Source organism: Physella acuta, unplaced genomic scaffold, assembly GCF_028476545.2.
Source record: "Physella acuta isolate Inbredline_101_S28 unplaced genomic scaffold, ASM2847654v3 ptg001272l, whole genome shotgun sequence".
In the NCBI taxonomy this organism is placed as follows: Eukaryota; Metazoa; Mollusca; class Gastropoda; family Physidae; genus Physella; species Physella acuta.
In genome coordinates, this window is record NW_026732787.1 from 308,344 (window position 1) to 329,477 (window position 21,134).

General features: G+C 35.1%; 1 protein-coding gene across 1 annotated transcript; it reads right to left on the minus strand.

Annotated features, from left to right (window-relative positions):
* Positions 1-2,847: 2,847 nt before the first annotated feature.
* Positions 2,848-15,160, minus strand: LOC131957846 (ficolin-2-like). The gene is made up of 5 exons (XM_059322652.1): positions 15,017-15,160; positions 14,675-14,724; positions 12,696-12,815; positions 12,477-12,593; positions 2,848-3,726 (listed from the first exon to the last, which is right to left on the minus strand). Exons 1-5 carry the CDS (start codon positions 15,093-15,095, stop codon positions 3,358-3,360), a joined length of 735 nt encoding a protein of 244 aa, XP_059178635.1. The 5' UTR covers positions 15,096-15,160; the 3' UTR covers positions 2,848-3,357.
* Between the last annotated feature and the right edge of the window lie 5,974 nt (positions 15,161-21,134).

Below are 21,134 nucleotides of genomic sequence, written 5' to 3' on the forward strand. Positions count from 1 at the left end.
CAGTTTAAAGCGACATTCACATTTTGTTTTTAAATTCAATCAGTTTCTTTTGCATTACACCATTTCTTCTAACTAATAATGCAAGAATTGCTTTTGAAAAAATGTAGAAAACCAGGGTAAAATCATTACAAGCAGATACTCTCAGATTGTGTGTAAAGTAATCTTAAAAACACGTTTACAAATTCCATGTAAAAAGGATTTGAAGAGCCCAACTATTCTCTAATCCCTTAACTAAAATACACCAGCTTGTAAAATCTAATCACCTAACTTGTAAAATTGAACAGGTCTTAGATTGACTATTTGTCTAATCAATTTGGGTTGGATAAATTCGATCAATGTGAGCATTATTCTCGCGGTTCAGCACAAATTGGGCTGTAATTTATCCATATCCACCAGGATATAGGTCATATTCACCAATTTATTTGCCATCTCCACCAAGATATTGGCCGTCTCCAACAAGATATTGGCCACCTCCACTGAGATATTGGCCATCTCTACCAAGATATTGACCATCTTGAATACCATATAGATCTACTCCCCAGGATTATGGCGATTTTCATTAAAATATAGGCCTACTCCTATTAAGTATTGGCAAGCTCAACCAACATATTAGCCATCTCCACTGAGATATTGGCCATCTCAACCAAGATACTGGCCATCTCTACCAAGATATTGACAATCTTCACCACGATATTGGCCATCTCCACCAAGATATTGACCATCGCCATTAAGAAATATGCCTATTCAACCAAGGTAATGGCAATCTCCATCAAGATATTGGCCATCTTCATCAAGGTATTGGCCATCTACACCAAGATTATAGCCTTACTCCACCAATATACTGACAATCACCACAAAGATATTGACAATCTTCAAAATGATTTTGAACTACTGTGCGAAAAAAATTGGCAATTAACAAGCCATTTTAATCATCTATTGAATTATTTTTAACACAATGCATCAATACATTTAGCCTGTTTAGATTATGTGTTTATATCTGTGTGCGTGATTTTGTGTGTCTTTGTGTTGGTAGTTTGTTTATGGGTGTGTGTCATGCAATGCGTCTATGTTGTGTTTGTTAGTATGTATGTTTATTTATGTTCGTACGTTTTCGTATTAGTGTGTAAAGTATCTGTTCTTTTAATTGTCTGTATGCTTGTTTATCTGCTGTCAAACTATTTGTGTGCTTGTATGTGTGTTTTCTTGTCTTTGTGTACGTATTTGTGTTTCTAACATTAATGTTTTTAGATGTCTACGAACGAAAACTCCCCAGCAAGATAAATGTTCTGCGAACTTCTTTTTTACAAAATTCCTATAGATTTATCTAATTCATTTTTTAAACCTCTTTAACGGATTACGGGCCGAACGGGTTGGGTCAGTGAAGCTCATGGTTGCTTAACCAAAAATTTCCAATAGCTGATGCTTTGCAGATTGTTCTTGGATGGACAAAACCTATGGAAGCACTTCCAGAAAGAAAAGCCGGCTGATATCGGTGTCACAAGCCTACATGGTACCAGTAGCGTGGCGAGGGGGGGGCGGGGGGGTACATATGTCCCCGGGCGCCGACCTTAGGGGGGGCGCCAAATTGAAAGTTTGAGGGGGGGGTGCAAATGAAAAGTTCGAGGGGGGGGTGCAAATCGAAAATTTGCTCCCAAGGGGGCGCCAAATTGAAAGTATGTCCCCGGGCGCCGGGAAGGGTCGCTACGCCTCTGCATGGTACATAACAATTAACACGCAATACTTAATCGTTGTGTGATGAAATATCTTCGAACATTAAAATTAAAAACGAAGCAGTAGAACAAACAAAAATTAATGGATCTTCCTTAAGCCAAAGTTTATATTGCCCAGAACTCAAGGCGAAAAAATGTTAAGATGATGTATATTAATATCTTGTATATTAGTACTATTACTGCAGCTGGCACTCTTACAAACTCGGAAATGACGAGTTCAGAGCCGGGACTATAGAGCTTAGGTATAGGTCGTCACGTGACCAAACAATCGACTACATCCAAACCAGGTGGCCAGATACACTTATTTCAATAAGGATACATATAAAAGCAGTCTTTTAGTAATGCATTGATTCCTACACAGATATGTATGTGGCTGTCTGCTAATCATCGCAGATTTATGCAACATTTGTTATAAGTATAATTTTACTCCCTAACACATAAGCTACACATATAGTTTTACGTCCTGCTAATTAACTATACGTTTAGTTTTATACCATCCTACGTAGACTACAAGAGTAGTACTCAATACACAGATAATTTGTTTAATTGTTTAATCGCTCATCTAAGTGATTTCAACTAAATAAGTAAATATTCATGTTAGGTATAGGTATAATTTAATGTTGTAACTGAAACAGAATCCTGATCTTCGTCAAAATGGGTTTCATTTCACTGCTAAATACATTGTCCATTTAGTTTTTACACTTAATAAATCAAGCATTATTTTCAACAAAAGTCCGTATCTCTTGGTTCACCATGTATTGTTAAAGATACTGATCTCATAGCCTCGGGAAATAGATGACAGACGTGGGATTTTATATATAAAGTTACTAAGTATTTCAATGAATTGCACGATCATAGAATAGAATGTGAAAAGTTTTAAATTGTAAAGTGGATTTTATGAATACCAAAAATGTGTGGACGTTGGCAGCTTACACAGCTAAATAGCTGAGGAGATTGATTTATTGGCTTCATTTTCATTACATAGTATGTGTCATGAGGGACTTATTACAAATATTTATTGTATATTTGCAAATAGACAAACACACGTTTTAATGGAACATAAAACAAGGCTATTTAATTTTTTTTAATCTAGGATCTTAACTGCTATTGACATGTTTAAAATAATTGTGAACAGGATTTAAGTTGACTTAGTTTTAATGTTTCGACATACAAGATGCAAAATAATTATTTTCAATACAATAATTTTAGATAACAATAACATGACCATTTTTGAAGGTAGCCTATGTCCGAATTTTGAAACCTTTTAACATATGAAATAAGAATTCTAATGAATTAAGACTAATTTGATTCATATATGCAACACATTTTTAAAGGTAGTAGCAGAGTTTCTTTCACGCAGCTCTTCAAGGGGGTTTGAAGCATTACCATTTAATTTTCCCTCCCTCCCTCTGAAGAATGTCTACACCCCCATCATGATGAATTTTTTTAAAAAATGTCCCGTTTATACAGGGAATTTCTTTATACTTAAACCGATGTGTATCCCCCACTCCTCCACCAAATGTATCGTCGGCCCTCCTTTAAAACCTTCAAGTGCCCCACCCTTAAAGATATATGTCTGAAAGAAACTCTGGTTGGTAGATGGTACAACTTTGACTTAACACCCGCACTAATAATTCTTCTTTCGAAGTTTCATCTCCGCTGACTGTAAAGGGAAGATAGTACCACCTAGTGCATCCCAGTGAATGCCTTGAAATCGGCGTGTCTCAACCCATACACCATTTAAGTATGCGCTGTAGCATCGGTTATACCACCAGCCTGCTTTGTAATTTGTTGCGCAACCAATGCTGTCAGGCATGTCAACTGTGGCGAACTGCATGTTATTCTGTGCACTTAATGAATTGCCAGCGGTTCCATAGTAATCAGAAATAGTAAGACGGAAGCGGTCGGCTTCATTTGCAATGCTAAAGGTGCCGTATTTGGCGTAGTAGGGTTTGTTTTTATACATCATATCAATTCTCAGCTCATAATTGTGTTGCTGTAAAGAGTAAATAATAGTAAGGTACACCATACACATCATAAATTGTGAGTTTAATAAAACTATTTATATAACAAAGCAAAAAAAAAACATATATTTAAAATTTATTTTTCACAAATTCGATTTAAAAAATGAAAGAGACGTTTAAAAAGCTTTTGGGTGTGGACATTAGACTGATCGCTGGGCCAACTGGGAGTGGTAAAACAGTATTTGTCAAAACATTTTTATCACAGGTGTCAGAGATGATAGATCCTGCACCTGAGGAAATTTATTACTGTTACGGGGAGTGGCAGCCTTTGTTTGATACCATGAAGAACGTTCAGTTTGTAGAAGGTCTTCCTGACTTAGAAAATGGATCAATGGGGGATGGAAAACGTCGACGTCTAGTCGTCATCGATGATTTGATGGCGGAAACAGATGAGCGAATTACAAAATTGTTTACGAAAGGGAGTCACCATCGTAATATTAGTGTTATGTATATTGTCCAAAACCTATTCGGGAAAAATAAAGAACAAAGAACCATCAGTCTCAATTCGCATTACATAGTGTTGTTCAAGAACCCTAGAGACGGTTCACAAATTACAAATTTGGCAAAACAAATGTATCCCGGTCGCGTTTCATATGTCCAGGAAAGTTTTAAGGACGCAACATCGGCCCCTCATGGTTATTTGTTGATCGACCTTCGACAGGAAACACCGGATAATCTGAGATTACGCAGTAGTATCTTTTCTTACGAGCAGCAAGTCGTTTACGTCCCGAAATAAAAGCAACCATATCTGAGTCGGTAAAACGACAAGGTGAGATGTTAAGGTTTTTGGCTCGGGCCAAACCACCCGCCGTGAAAGCCGTTGTCGAAAATGCTACCCCACAACTCGTAAAAATGTTATGCGAGTGCTGTCACAATGTCTTAAAAGGCAACGTTCCCCTCACGCCCGGTCAGAAGAGACGTTTGCGTCGTCACAAAGTGAACTTGAGACAACTTACCAAAAAGTCATTGACCGTCAAAAGACGAAAGCAAATTTTGCAGACCGGTGGTTTCCTAGGTGCTTTACTCGGACCCGTTCTCGGTGTGCTTAAAGGTGTCTTGGGATTTTAAAGATGGCCAGGAAAATGCTTTTAATGGATCCTCGTATATTAGAGTCTATGCAACAAAAAGCCTATGTACCACCCGATACACTCAACGATAGTCTACGCCTTTTGAATATGCAAATGGAACATATCTTAAATAGGGAAGATTTGTCACCACACGACAAAGTGAGACAATACCAAAAGACACTACAGCTCTACACGACGCGACTTAGCGATTATAGAAACAAGTCCCTAGGATTAGTCGATGTGAAACCACCCACCGTGAATACCCCAACGACCGAGGTTGAAAAACCACAAGAAAACATAACCGAACCTAAAAAAGAAACGATAGACATAACAGAATCTGAAACTAAAACGAAATCCGGCTCGCCTGACTCTGATATTCGCCCCTCGAAGAAAAAGAAGACAAACGTAGAAAAAACACCACCCTCGATACGTACCAGAAGTAAGAAAACTAAAACAAGCGCTACCAAATGGGACGCGTGGGAAAAAATCAAACACTAAAGAGACATTACTATGATCCTAATAGACCGGGTGCCTATGGCGGTGTGTTTAAGCACCCTGAAATTGGAACTAAGAAAATTAAAGAATGGTTAAGTCATCAGGATACCTACACGTTACATAAACCTCTTCGGCGACGCTTTCAGAGGCGCGCCACCATCACCGGTGGGATAAATCAGCAGTTTCAAGCGGATCTCATAGATATGCGCATGTTACGAAAGCACAATGGTGGTGCTTCTTACCTAGTGACCTGCATCGATGTGTTTAGCAAATTCGCCTGGGCGATTCCGATAAAGAAAAAAACGGGTAAGGCTCTAGCGGAGGCCGTACGTAAAATATTTACGACTAGAAAACCAATAAATTTTCAAACAGACAAAGGTAGTGAATTTGTCAACAAGACATTTTTAAAATTTCTTAAAGATGAGGGCGTTCATTTCTTTACCACTGAGAATGAAGATATTAAGGCGGCTATAGTTGAGAGATTCAATCGCACATTAAAAGAAAAAATGTGGCGGTACTTTACAAAAACAAATCGTCTTCGTTACATCGATGTCGTAGACGACTTGATCACCAACTATAACCACTCGTACCATAGGAGTATTCGTATGGCCCCTGTGAATGTTAATTTGTCTAATCAAGAAAGGGTCTGGAATACTTTATATGAACCAGGGGACATTACTTATCGAAACGTATTCAACGAAGGTGATCGTGTACGGATCGGCCAAAGCCGAAACACATTTAAAAAGGGTTATACCCCTTCGTGGACGGAAGAACTGTTTACGGTGAGCCGCGTGAACGCGACAACGCCTGTAACGTACGTCTTGAAAGATGATTCGGGTGAAGAAGTGAAAGGTTCGTTTTACAAAGAGGAGCTTCAGAAAGTAGGGGACAAAAAAGTGTACCGCGTCGAACAAATTATACAAGAAAGAAAGGGTGTCGGTGGTAAAGAGTATTTAGTCAAGTGGTTCGGTTATAACCCTTCATTCAACAGTTGGATTTCAGCTAGAGACATTTCGAAATATAAAGACTAAGGATGGAGGAAACGGTAAAAAGCCTAAGTCTGGATGACCCCGTGGTGGAAGAAACGCTCAGACCGTTCGGTGGGATCGAGGTGAGACCTAGATCCACCACGTCTTCTATCGGTTCAACCATTTCGAGTTGGTTCGATAAACTAAAGACACGACCGGAAATCGTTTTCATCTCTCAAATGTTGGTTATATTTGTTGTCATTGCTTTTTCACTATTTAATCTGACGCGTAGAACGGTCGACGACAAAGAGGGAAAACTTTGGGTCGTGTTGTTATCCAGCTGTCTCTGATATATTTTACCTAACCCAACCATGGCAAGGACCAAAATTTTACAATGAGTTTTTATGTCACCTTGCCTAGCAATACATCACCGAATGTTTTTCCAGACAACGAGGCTGGGCATTTTTTCGTTAAATTACCACAGACTATCGATGTGAGTTTACACTAAGAAGTTTGTCTGGTCGAGATTCAAATGCCGAACGCGTTTTGTATGCTTAGAGAACATGAAATTTGGCTCCAGTATCATTCCAGTACAGAAGGTGAAGACGTTAACCTTTTCATATATGGATTACGACAGACCAAATATAATTACATAGACCCGCTTGTTAGCAATATTAAAAAACTAATAAAAAGAGATATTGATGAACAAAAAGTGGAAGTTTTAATTTCAAACTGTAACAAGGGATTTAAGAAAGTTGTCGTACAGGTAATTGCGGCTGGAATAGAAAGTACCATCCGTGACAGGTTGACAGGCTATTTACATATTCCTGGTACAGTTAGGGAGAAACATCTCCCTGAAGACGAAGTAAAAACGGTATTCGTCTATTGTGACCTCGTAAAAACGAGACCGGTTGGTGATGTCATGGTCCCTTTGCTTCGAACCGTACCGATCGTTGAGAAGAAACCAAGTTCCGTTTTTCGTATTTACGACAAACCCCACTACATCCCCCTGAACCGCTTTTCATTCGACACTGTAGAAATACTTTTATGCGACGAGTTGGGACAAACGCTCTCATTCGCAAGTGGAACGTCAGTGTTGACACTCCATTTTAGAACACGTAAACATTTCGAGCTTGAATAACTCACACCATGGTGAAACACACACTTTTACATCGAAACCCTAAATTGTACGAGGATTTTTACTGTAACCAGTACGGTGATGGTTTACCTGTTTTTATCGGTGGCCGAAATCAGAGAGGACACGGTATTGGTAGTTTCTTTAGTGGTCTAGGTCGAATGGTCCTCCCTTGGATAAAGACGGGAGGTAAGGCTTTACTCAGAGAAGGTGTTAGTACCGGGTTGCAAGTTGCAAACGACGCATTAGCGGGAAGAGACGTTGGAGAATCGTTTGAAGAACACGCCAAGGAAGCCGGACATCGTTTATTGCAAGGCGCCGTTGATCACCTGGGACAAAACCAATCAGGAAGCGGGTTGAGAAGAAAGCGGGGGTTCTCGAGACCACCGGGTGAACCCTTCGAACAACAGATAAAACTAACACGCAGACCAAACCACAAACATTCGAAGACGTGTGTTAAGAAGAAGCATCCCAAGTATTCAGATATATTTGCTTAACCATGGCTCTTATTCACCCGAGTTCATGTTAGTGCTTACATTCTGGATTGGATTTATTTAGTACACCCCCGACACAAACTGCCGTCGAGGAGGGTCAATTTGTTGAAATACACCCCCTGGCATCCTTGGCACAAGGTGCACCTATAGAATTTGCAATTTCTGGCAACAGTGAAGACTATCTTGATTTGTTTAATACTTATTTACACGTGCGCGCTAAAGTGACCTTAGCAAATGGTGATTCAATACCAGCGGACGTTGATGTCGCACCCGTCAATTATTTTTTGCACAGTTTATTTTCACAAGTGGATATTTCTCTAAACGATACGCTAATTACTGCTAGTGAGAACACCTATCCGTATCGCGCCTATCTGGAGGCTACGTTAAATCACGGGGAAGAAGCCAAGAATGGGTCTCTATCGGCCGCTCTTTATGCCAGGGACTCAGCGTGTTATTTCGAGGAATTCAAAGATGACAATAATGAAGGGTATAGGATTCGCCGCACCACCGCGGCTGAAAGTCATGAGATCGATATGATGGGACGTATACACTCTGACATTTTCGCTCAAGATCGGTATATGCTGAATGGTGTTGACATTAAAATTAAACTTACACCCGCAAAAGACAGTTTCACTCTCTTGACAGCAGAACCAAACAAGGGATATAAAGCGGTTATAACGTACGCAACATTGGTGGTTAGAAAAGCCAGACTTAACCCCGCCATTTCTATCGCACACGAAAAGGCTTTAACGACAACAAATGCAAAATACCCTTTGAAACGCGTTGTAATAAAAACCTTTGCTATACCGAAAGGTATGTTAAGTCACAACCAAGACAATTTGTATATGAGTCAAACACCCACCCGTTTAGTGATCGGTCTAGTCGCCTCTACCGCCTTTAATGGCAGTTGCACGAAAAACCCCTTCAATTTTCAACATTTTCACTTGACGTATTTAAATGTAAGCGTTGATGGTCGCTCGTTATCGGGAAAACCACTGGTCATGGACTTGGATAAGAAACAAGCCATTAGAGCGTTTTTCAATAGTAACCTCGTATGGTTGGAAAAGATGCTGGGAATGGGATAGATTATAAAAACTTTAAGAACGGATATACCCTGTTTGCTTTTGATTTAAGCCCTAGTCTTTTGGATGGTGAACAATTTGAATTGGCTAAATCCGGACCTGTTTCTATTGAACTTAAATTTTCACAAGTTACAGCTGACCCGATTCAAGATATTGCGTATGCTGAACTTGATTCGGTGTTAGAAATTTCGAAAACGAGGCAAGTGCTGACAGATTACACCGCCTAAATCGGCCTATAAAAGAAAATGAACACAAGAGAACTACAAAGTATACTGGCAGCGGACTTATTTGTGCAACGCACAACTCTCTTTGCTGTTTTAGCGTGCGATCAGTTACCCGCGCGTCTCGATAGAACGAAGCAAGCGGCGTTCATTATCAATCTAGATTCATCCTCGGAGGCAGGGAGTCATTGGGTTGGTCTATTTTTCAACGGACTATCGCAATTTACTTATTTCGATAGTTTTGGATTACCACCTCGGGAGCCAGCCATTTTGTCTTTTATAAAAAATAATTCAAACAGGCCACTCGTTTACAATTCAAGAGTGTTTCAAGATATTCTAACCAACAGTTGTGGGCTATATGCAGCCTAATTTGTTTTGAAGAAAGCTCGAGGTGCAAATTTAAAAGTTATATTACAACCCTTTTCGGCGTCAGCGAATCGTCAATATATTAACGATCGTATTATATTACGTTTAACACTTCAAATTATTGGAACTAATTATAAAAGATTATTTCAAGATGTCTAATGAAGATTGGATACTTGTGGCCAGGGGTAACAATAAAGTGACTGAAATACGAACGATGAATCACACCGGATTTAAATTGGCGATTGTTAGCCAATTCATGAACAAAAACACTTTAAATCTTAGAGAGCTTATAGACGGGACCGATCTTAATTTTCCTACAAATTCTGGTGTTAGTATGAGTCGCGTCTGCTTTGAGCGTCTGTTGAGTTTACAGGATGAAATTTTAAAAGCCTTTGATGAATTGGAAAAACGTTAATAAATAAATAAAATATAAGAAGACTTTTGATTTAATTTTAGTGTGTGTGTGTGTGTGTGATTGTGTGTGTCTGTGTGTGTGTGTGATTGTGTATGAATGTATAGAGTTAGCCTGATAGAACAAGAAAACCCAACAAGGTAATGTCCGGTTGTTCAGCGTAATTACAGCACCAGCTGTTACGTGATGGCTTCACGGAGCTAACAAATCGATCGGTAAAATCCATTAAAGTGTTAACAGGTGTTCCCACACTTAACGCGGAGAGGCACTTAATGGCTCGCATTAATTACCATGACCTGGCAAATCGATCGGCGAAAAATTTAATTAGGTGTGATGGCCCAGCGGCTGGGATCAATATAATACCCAATAAAAAAACGGGCAGTGACGGGGAGGTTCACGGGCGGATCGATAAGTAACAGGTGTTGGACGGTTGGTTAAATGGATGTTCTATTTTCGGTAACCGTTCGTTGTGTTGAAGAATGTAACCTGTTTTTTTGTACACGCTAGCGTTAGTAGATTATTTTAAACATATATACATTCAAATAAACAGTGTCTTTTATTTTAAATACCATACATCAAAGAAAAGAAATATATCAAATAAATAAATTAAACAAGTAAACAATTAAAAATAAAATTTAAATTAATAATTTAAAAAATTTAAAAATTTTAAAAAATTTAAAAAATTAAAAAATTAAAATCAAATTACGTAACTCGTTAATAATAATAATTAAACTAATTATAAAATTAAATTAAAAATTTAAAAATTTAAAAAATTAAAATCAAATTACGTAACTCGTTAATAAAAATTACACAATATAAACAAAGTAATTAAATTAAACAACAAGTAAACAAACAAATTAAACAATTAAAAAAGTAAACAAATAATCAAATTACGTAACTCGTTAATAAAAATTAAATAAAATTTTAAAAACTCATTGAAACTAATTAAAAAACACTAGGTCACTAATTACGTCACAAGGTCACTAATTACGTCACAAGGTCACCGGAGATTACATCACAAGGTCACCTGTGGTGACCTACTGACCTACTTCCCCTCACCCTCCCCCACTCTAGGGTGGGGGAGTATTTTACTATATCTCGTTGTACATCCGCCTCACCCTTCACCCTTCACCCTGCGCCAGGTGGGGGAGTATTTTACTATATAACATGTCTAACCCTCACCCTTCACCCTTCACCCTGCTCCCCCAGGCGGGGGAGTATTTTACTATATGTCGGTGTACCTCCACCTCCCCCAGGGAGTATTTTACTATATCTCGTTGTACATCCGGCTCACCCACCTCACCCTGGTGGGGGAGTATTTTGCTATATGTCATTGTACATTCGCATCCCCCAGGCGGGGAGTATTTTCCTATATAGCCTTTGTTCCACCTCCACCTCCACCTCACCCTGCGCCTGCGCCTGCGGATTCGCTCGAAAAGGGACCTAATATACTACTACTGACATTAAGCTTATACGTGTCATCAGTTTTCGAATTAATTTTACGTTAAAAACAGTAGGCTCGTCAAAAAAAGCGTGATTAGCCCACCTTCACCTAAACATTGTTCAGTGTTGTGATGAAAAATTAATTAAAATAAACCGGGAGTGATCTCCCCTAAATTTTCTCGAATATTCTTATATAAAAACAACAGGGGATGGGAACTCGGGATATAGCTATGATTTTTAATCCATTTTAAATACTTAAAATTTTTACAATAGAATAGAATCTCATAGAAAAAAGTATTGCGCACCAAGCGAACGCCGAATAAAGATGTTCATAATGATACACAATATTATTAATACTTTATAATTTAGAAGCGTTTTTGAGAAATCGGAAATAGCGTAAATTAGTACTTCCCTTCAACGGAAATTACTCAAAATTTGACAGAACAAAGAGAATTAGATCTTTTACTTACATGTGAAATTTCATTTATCTGAAATAGTACTCAAGTTATAGGCTTTTGAAAAATTCAAAGTAGAAAAAGTACCACTTCCTGTTATCGGAAATCGCTCAAAAGTTGATACGGATCTACGATTTTGATAAAATACTTATATATGACATTTCATCAACCTAGCTGTAACGGTACTCTAGTAATCGTGTTTACACACAGACACACACACACACACACACACACAGACATACGGACAAGATTGCAAAATTATGTTTTTCCGTATCAGTGAGATGTAAAACGTCGAAATTTGTAAAAATCTCGATTTTTTTTTTGCACGATTACAATACTTTCTCTATACTTCGTATATACGAGAAAGTAAAGACAAGTACACATAGAACTGCGTAATACGCATTAAAATTTAATACGCTTTTTCGAAAACGCCACTTTACCAAATTTTCATTTGGGTATTGAGTGTATAATGAAACAATAGCAAATTTACTGCAAACACATCGGTTACACAATTTGGAAGTATGACAGTTTTGACATTTAATTTCGTAAAAATGTAATTAAAAATCAGATCATTTTTTACCAACCGTAATTAGCGAGTAGATGAAATCCAATCCAATCCAGAAGTCACCACTTAACGTGCCAAATCCTTGTTTGTATTCTGTCCAGTTTTTTACAAAATCCACACCAGGTATAATTCGACGCTGGTAGTTTTTTGTTTAAAAATTTAAAATATTCAACAATTAATAATAAGTGACATAAAAATAAACAATTTTCGTAAATTACAGTTCCTCTATAACATATACCTGGATAAGAATCCAACCACCTCCGTCAGTTTTAGTATCGCATAAGAAGTTTTTTCCCAACATTGTCATAAGTTCCCGTTCTGCATAGCAACGCTTCATTGATAATTTCTCACAAACTGCCTTTAAGAAAAGGATATGGTTTTATAATCTTCATTGTTTTTAATAAATAATCTATTATGTAATAATACATCAAAATGGAAAGAAATGAATTACTTGTAATTAATTATGCATTTTTGTTTGAAATTGATCAGCATGCATGCATTTTATAATTTTTAAACCGAAGTGGTTTAATTATATTACTATACAGAATATAAAGAAAGTGTGGTAATCGTACACAAAAATCACATGACAGTTTTCACAGTTTTACTTCTCAGTTTTTTATCATATACGGAGTATAGGGGACTTATTTTAATCGGGCAAAAATTCTAAATCCAGATTTATCAAAATTTCGCTGTTTTGTGCGTAATCGAGTCGGAAATACTGGGCTTTGCAGTTCTGTCAGTATATGTGCATATGTGTATGTGTATCTGTGAACACGATATTTTGAGTACCGTAACAGTTAGGTTGATGAAATTACATATACATGTATTACATAAAATTGGTAGTTCTGTATCAACTTTTGAGCAATTTCCGGTAACCGGAAGTGGAACTTATTCGACTTTTGTTTTTTGAAAAGCTATAACTTGAGTACTGTTTGGGATAGATAGACGAAATTTAATATATAAGTAAAAGATTTAAATCCCTGCCTTTGTCAAATTTTGAGTAATTACTAATAATCCAGACTTTTATAACCATTGTTTGCCCTTTGTTTGTTGCGCAATATTTTGTTCTAAGATATTCTATTCTATTTAAAAAATTGAAGTAATTAAAAATGGATTGAAAATCATGACTATATCCCGAGTTGCAATCCCCCGTAGTGTAATATAAGTATATTCAAGAAAGTTTAGCAGAGATCACTCCCGCTTTATTTCTCGGTGAGTTTGTTGTTTTTTCATTTATAATTGGGATTTAATCTAAAGAGTTAACCAATCTTTGCCAACAATTATTAAAGTTTTAAGTGGATAATTAAATTCCTGTAGCCCCCCTAACCCACGAACTTTAAAACGACTTTGAATAAGTTTCTTTTTGATAACTACAGTCCTTGCAAAAAAAAACTATTGATAGCATACAAAAATACATGTGCCTAACATCAATTATGACTCCACAAAGTACAATGCATATGAAGAAAAAAATTAAATATTAAAAATGGGAGGTGTTGATGTGTAAGTAATGCAACTAGTATTTCTTACCCGCCATCACATGTTACTCATTAGCCAAGTTTGATTACAAACCGATTTCTGATTCACATACATTTTGTTATTATAGAAGTTTACCAAACAAAACTTATTTATACATGAAGAATCTGGATTGTGTTAACAAAATAGAAAGTTTAACACAAGAAAAGCGTATCGTCTACAACATATCACAGTTAGAATCGCAGCCTAAAACAATGTCGAACAATGACTAAGCTCACTTTTCTACATTGATTAACGCAAGCATTAAAATACACTTTTAAATAAAGCATATATATATATATATATATATATATATATATATATATATATATATATATATATATGTGTTTGTGTGCTTGTGTGTTGAAGTATTGAAAGTAAGTATGCTGTCGTTTAGATTTTTAATTTTTTTTTACTCTTGTTAATTTTTTGACTATATTTTTAACGTGTATTACCAGTTGCTTTTGGTTTCTGTTATTAAGGTTTCAAACTTTAAAATTAATAATACTCTTTAAAACAATTATGTAATTTATATTTTTATAGATTATAATATACAACATATATAGTGCTGATTCTAATGAGAAAAAGCAACTAAGAACGGAAACCGTTTTAATGAGAATATTAATTTAATATAGTTCAATCGAATATATTTTAATAACTTAGTTTGATAGAAGGCCAAGAAACAAAATACAAAAAAAAACTTACCGGAGGAGTCAGACACCTTCGTACTTCACAACGTGGTGCATCGTAAACCACTAGTTTTGGAGTTAAAAAAATAATAATACTATTAAAAAATGTGTAATGTTTGATTAAAAAAAAAGCCATTACTTTGTACACTTCCCCTCTCTGCGCCAGCCTCTCTTTGCTTAGCACCAAGGGTTTTTCTTACACTAATTAGGTTCCTATGTTTACCTCGACTGTTTAATTATACTTCATGTTATTGTATAATATGTAGTCACTTCTAAACAAACATTATTTTTCAACTGATACACATACACACACAGGCACATATATATTTATATATATGTAAAAGAAACAATGACTCACCTTTAAACCCCTCAGCGCCTGTGTATAGAGATGGTAGTTTGATGATAAGTGCAACAACTAGCAGACCTGTAAAAAACATGGTGTGTTCAGTCAGCTCGTTTGGAGATGGTGTGTTTGCCACAGGCTCCTATAACTTGTGTTAGCCACGTTGTCAGATTGACAGAATGAGATCACCAGACAACAGATGCTGAAAAGATTAAAAATCGTTTGTTAGAGTTGATTAATATTTAATTTAGAAAAGCTGTATTTTAACCCTTTATTTACGGAGTTAGGTCAGTGGCGGAACTAGAAAAAAAGGGCCACCCCGCAAAGAATATATATATATATATATATATATATATATATATATATATATATATATATATATATATATATATATATATATATATATATATATATATATATATATATATATATATATATATATATATATATATATATATATATATATATATATATATATATATATATATATATATATATATATATATATATATACGAAAATATGATACATAGAATACTCATTTCGGGCTTGTTCGAGTTTTTTAAAAAATAATTAAAAATACTTAGTTTCTATTAAAAAGTAAAAACAAGTTACACCACTTCATTTGTGTTTTAATATGTTTGCTATAATGCCTCCAATGAATACGTCAGTCGAAATAATATGAAACATGAAAGCTGTGTATGTGTAATGTTTTTTTTATGTTTTTTCTTGTATCTATATTATTAGTTTTAAATACATTTCTGTTTTATGCTTTTTCATTCTTTATTATGTATTTTTTTAAATAATTAAGAGAAGTAATTGCTTTTTAATTTGTTTAATGCAAATCTATTAAAAGGTGATTAAGAGCACACATATTTGACTATTTAAAAAAGGGAAATAAGTCATGGAAGTGGTTTGAACATTTGCGTATCTTTCACACGATGGATTTATTTTCAAAAGAAATTTGCCGACAACAGCATGTTTGATTGTAGGAGAAAGAGGACTCGAGATGGTGTCTATAGAATAAAGATAATCAAATAGCAGCTGCAGTATTCTTTTTACAAAACATCCATCAAGTCAAAAATGCAAGAAGATTTTTTTTTAACTGTAAAAAAATTGATTATGGTCGGCTGCGGGCCCCTAAACGTCCTGGGCCCACCCGCAATGCGGGGTCTGGCGGCACTGTAGTTCCGCCCCTGAGTTAGGTTCTGAATGAAATTTTTTCTTAAACAATGTGTTAGCATATTGCTTTTGGCACATTTAAAGCATATGTCAAAGGCAATTTCGTTTAAATAATTTTTAATGGCCCAATAGATATTGGTACTTATTATATGACTTTTTCCAAAAAAAATTGTTTTTACAAATCAGGAACAAACGATACAATTTATTAACTAATAACATGGCAATCATTATAACAATCATTTTTTTTGTAATTTTCACACATAAATACAGCACAAAAGTATATTTAGAGTACAATTTTTACTGGATTTTCTATCGGAACACATCTTAGACCTCAAACACAGCAACAGTTGCCGACATGTCATGCTCCCTCATTGTTGTCTGTGGTCTTTCTGGTGTAGCAACGGTTGCCGGACTGAACATGCTTTTTCTGGAAGCTTCTAACAGCTATTACAACGAGCCGCATAAACAAACAAAAGCCTAGTCATTCAGTACACAACTACTAGTAATACTAGTATAATTGTAGCCTACTAGAATGTTATGACAAGTCTACACTACAGTGTAAAGTTCATCAATAGAAGTGAGCTCAATGTGTTTAGGATAGCCGTAGTGGCCTGTTGTTTTCTGTTTACTGATTAAAATTTACCATATAGAATATAGATCTATACTATAAGCAGAAGTATGGATTATTACTAGTCTACAGGTATAAATTACGTGAATGCTAGTTATTGTAGACAAGACAGTTGATTGCAGTAAATATAACTAACAAATTAAATCTGAGTACCGGAACTAGGCTTTGGTATACAAATGAAGTATACTAAACCTAGTAAACGAGCCTGCAACTGCTTCTTTTAATCTTGTTATTCTTTTACCACTAGAAATCAACAACTACACTTACCCTTACCCTTATCTTGAACCAAAACCATTACCGAATATTTTCTTCTTCTTTCGGGTCATTCATATATGACGCCCACCCCCCCAGTCCACACAAAAGTCGATTTTTTGGACCCCCCCCCCCCCTAGGGTAAATGCAAAGTTACTCCTAAAAATATAGAGTACGCACAATGTGTAATAAAAAGCTTTTATAAGTAAGGAATCACTATCTAACTGTGCTGTGCATGGTCAGAAAAACCGAGTATTGATAATGAGTGCGGCAGCCAGTAGATCTCTCAATGTCTCCAGCATGTGCTTGAGGTAAAGGCTTGTAGGACATTTCGACCTCTGACCACAGCACACGAATACCTATACGGGTTATATGGAAACAGCTGGTTTAATAAGGTCAGAGTAGATTGGAGTTTAATTTAGCAAGATCTATTCTAGAAGATGATGTAAAATTAAACCTAGGTCGATGGGTTAAGGTAAACATGCAAGCTATATACGAAAATGTACATCAAATTCTCTATTTCAGCTTCAACAATCTGCAATGTTACGTGTTTTCTTTAGTTGGTTGATTAGACCAACAGGTTGACAGCCTACATGCATGTTTGTTTAGTTTTTTTGCTCATCGTCTATATGCCAGTTTGTATGGTTTGTGTGTTGACAGCCTACATGCATGTTTGTATTTTTTTATGGTTTCCGTTTTGATAGACTTTATGCAAGTTTATATGGACACGATTCTATAGATATCTTAATAGTTTTTCCATTGGATTGAAGTTCATTAATCGACTTTGTCAACTTTGTCAACTTGACTGTGAAAACCCGATCTACTTGGTGGATGTTAAGAGTGAGGTGGATTATGTAAATGTTACATAGCACAGTTAGATAGTGATTCCTTACTTATAAAAGCTTTTTATTACACATTGTGCGTACTCTATATTTTTAGGAGTAACTTTGCATTTACCCTAGGGTGGGGGGGGTCCAAAAAATCGACTTTTGTGTGGACTGGGGGGGTGGGCGTCATAAATGAATGACCCGAAAGAAGAAGAAAATATTCGGTAATGGTTTTGGTTCAAGATAAGGGTAAGGGTAAGTGTAGTTGTTGATTTCTAGTGGTAAAAGAATAACAAGAATAAAAGAAGCAGTTGCAGGCTCGTTTACTAGGTTTAGTATACTTCATTTGTATACCAAAGCCTAGTTCCGGTACTCAGATTTAATTTGTTAGTTATATTTACTGCAATCAACTGTCTTGTCTACAATAACTAGCATTCACGTAATTTATACCTGTAGACTAGTAATAATCCATACTTCTGCTTATAGTATAGATCTATATTCTATATGGTAAATTTTAATCAGTAAACAGAAAACAACAGGCCACTACGGCTATCCTAAACACATTGAGCTCACTTCTATTGATGAACTTTACACTGTAGTGTAGACTTGTCATAACATTCTAGTAGGCTACAATTATACTAGTATTACTAGTAGTTGTGTACTGAATGACTAGGCTTTTGTTTGTTTATGCGGCTCGTTGTAATAGCTGTTAGAAGCTTCCAGAAAAAGCATGTTCAGTCCGGCAACCGTTGCTACACCAGAAAGACCACAGACAACAATGAGGGAGCATGACATGTCGGCAACTGTTGCTGTGTTTGAGGTCTAAGATGTGTTCCGATAGAAAATCCAGTAAAAATTGTACTCTAAATATACTTTTGTGCTGTATTTATGTGTGAAAATTACAAAAAAAAAATGATTGTTATAATGATTGCCATGTTATTAGTTAATAAATTGTATCGTTTGTTCCTGATTTGTAAAAACAATTTTTTTTTGGAAAAAGTCATATAATAAGTACCAATATCTATTGGGCCATTAAAAATTATTTAAACGAAATTGCCTTTGACATATGCTTTAAATGTGCCAAAAGCAATATGCTAACACATTGTTTAAAGAAAAATTTCATTCAGAACCTAACTCAGGGGCGGAACTACAGTGCCGCCAGACCCCGCATTGCGGGTGGGCCCAGGACGTTTAGGGGCCCGCAGCCGACCATAATCAATTTTTTTACAGTTAAAAAAAAAATCTTCTTGCATTTTTGACTTGATGGATGTTTTGTAAAAAGAATACTGCAGCTGCTATTTGATTATCTTTATTCTATAGACACCATCTCGAGTCCTCTTTCTCCTACAATCAAACATGCTGTTGTCGGCAAATTTCTTTTGAAAATAAATCCATCGTGTGAAAGATACGCAAATGTTCAAACCACTTCCATGACTTATTTCCCTTTTTTAAATAGTCAAATATGTGTGCTCTTAATCACCTTTTAATAGATTTGCATTAAACAAATTAAAAAGCAATTACTTCTCTTAATTATTTAAAAAAATACATAATAAAGAATGAAAAAGCATAAAACAGAAATGTATTTAAAACTAATAATATAGATACAAGAAAAAACATTAAAAAAACATTACACATACACAGCTTTCATGTTTCATATTATTTCGACTGACGTATTCATTGGAGGCATTATAGCAAACATATTAAAACGGAGATTTTTTTAACAGACTAGAACTAATAGCAGTCACACAAATGAAGTGGTGTAACTTGTTTTTACTTTTTAATAAAAACTAAGTATTTTTAATTATTTTTTAAAAAACTCGAACAAGCCCGAAATGAGTATTCTATGTATCATATTTTCGTATATATATATATATATATATATATATATACATATATATATATATACATATATATATATATATATATATATATATATATATATATATATATATATATATATATGGGGCCCAAAAAAAATTCTTTGCGGGGTGGCCCTTTTTTTCTAGTTCCGCCACTGACCTAACTCCGTAAATAAAGGGTTAAAATACAGCTTTTCTAAATTAAATATTAATCAACTCTAACAAACGATTTTTAATCTTTTCAGCATCTGTTGTCTGGTGATCTCATTCTGTCAATCTGACAACGTGGCTAACACAAGTTATAGGAGCCTGTGGCAAACACACCATCTCCAAACGAGCTGACTGAACACACCATGTTTTTTACAGGTCTGCTAGTTGTTGCACTTATCATCAAACTACCATCTCTATACACAGGCGCTGAGGGGTTTAAAGGTGAGTCATTGTTTCTTTTACATATATATAAATATATATGTGCCTGTGTGTGTATGTGTAACAGTTGCAAAATAATGTTTGTTTAGAAGTGACTACATATTATACAATAAAATGAAGTATAATTAAACAGTCGAGGTAAACATAGGAACCTAATTAGTGTAAGAAAAACCTTTGGTGCTAAGCAAAGAGAGGCTGGCGCAGAGAGGGGAAGTGTACAAAGTAATGGCTTTTTTTTTTTTTAAATTAAACATTACTCTACACATTTTTAATAGTATTATTATTTTTTTAACTCCAAAACTAGTGGTTTACGATGCACCACGTTGTGAAGTACGAAGGTGTCTGACTGGGCCTCCGGTAAGTTTTTTGTATTTTGTTTCTTGGCCTTCTATCAAACTAAGTTATTAAAATATATTCTATTGAACTATATTAAATTAATATTCTCATTAAAACGGTTTCCGTTCTTAGTTGCTTTTTCTCATTAGAATCAGCACTATATATAATGTATATTATAATATATAAAAATATAAATTACATAATTTTTTAAAGAGTATTATTAATCTTTAAGTTTGAAACCTTAATAACAGAAACCAAAAGCAACTGGTAATACACGTTAAAAATATAGTCAAAAAAATAACAAAATTAAAAAAAAAATTAAAAATCTAAACGACAGCATACTTACTTTCAATACTTCAACACACAAGCACACACACACATACACACACACACACACACACACACATATATATATATATATATATATATATATATATATATATATATATATATATAAATATATATATATATATATATATTTATTTATTTATTTTATATATATATATATATATATATATATATATATATATATATATATATATATATATATATTATATATATATATATATATATTATATATATATATATATATATATATATATATATATATATATATATATAT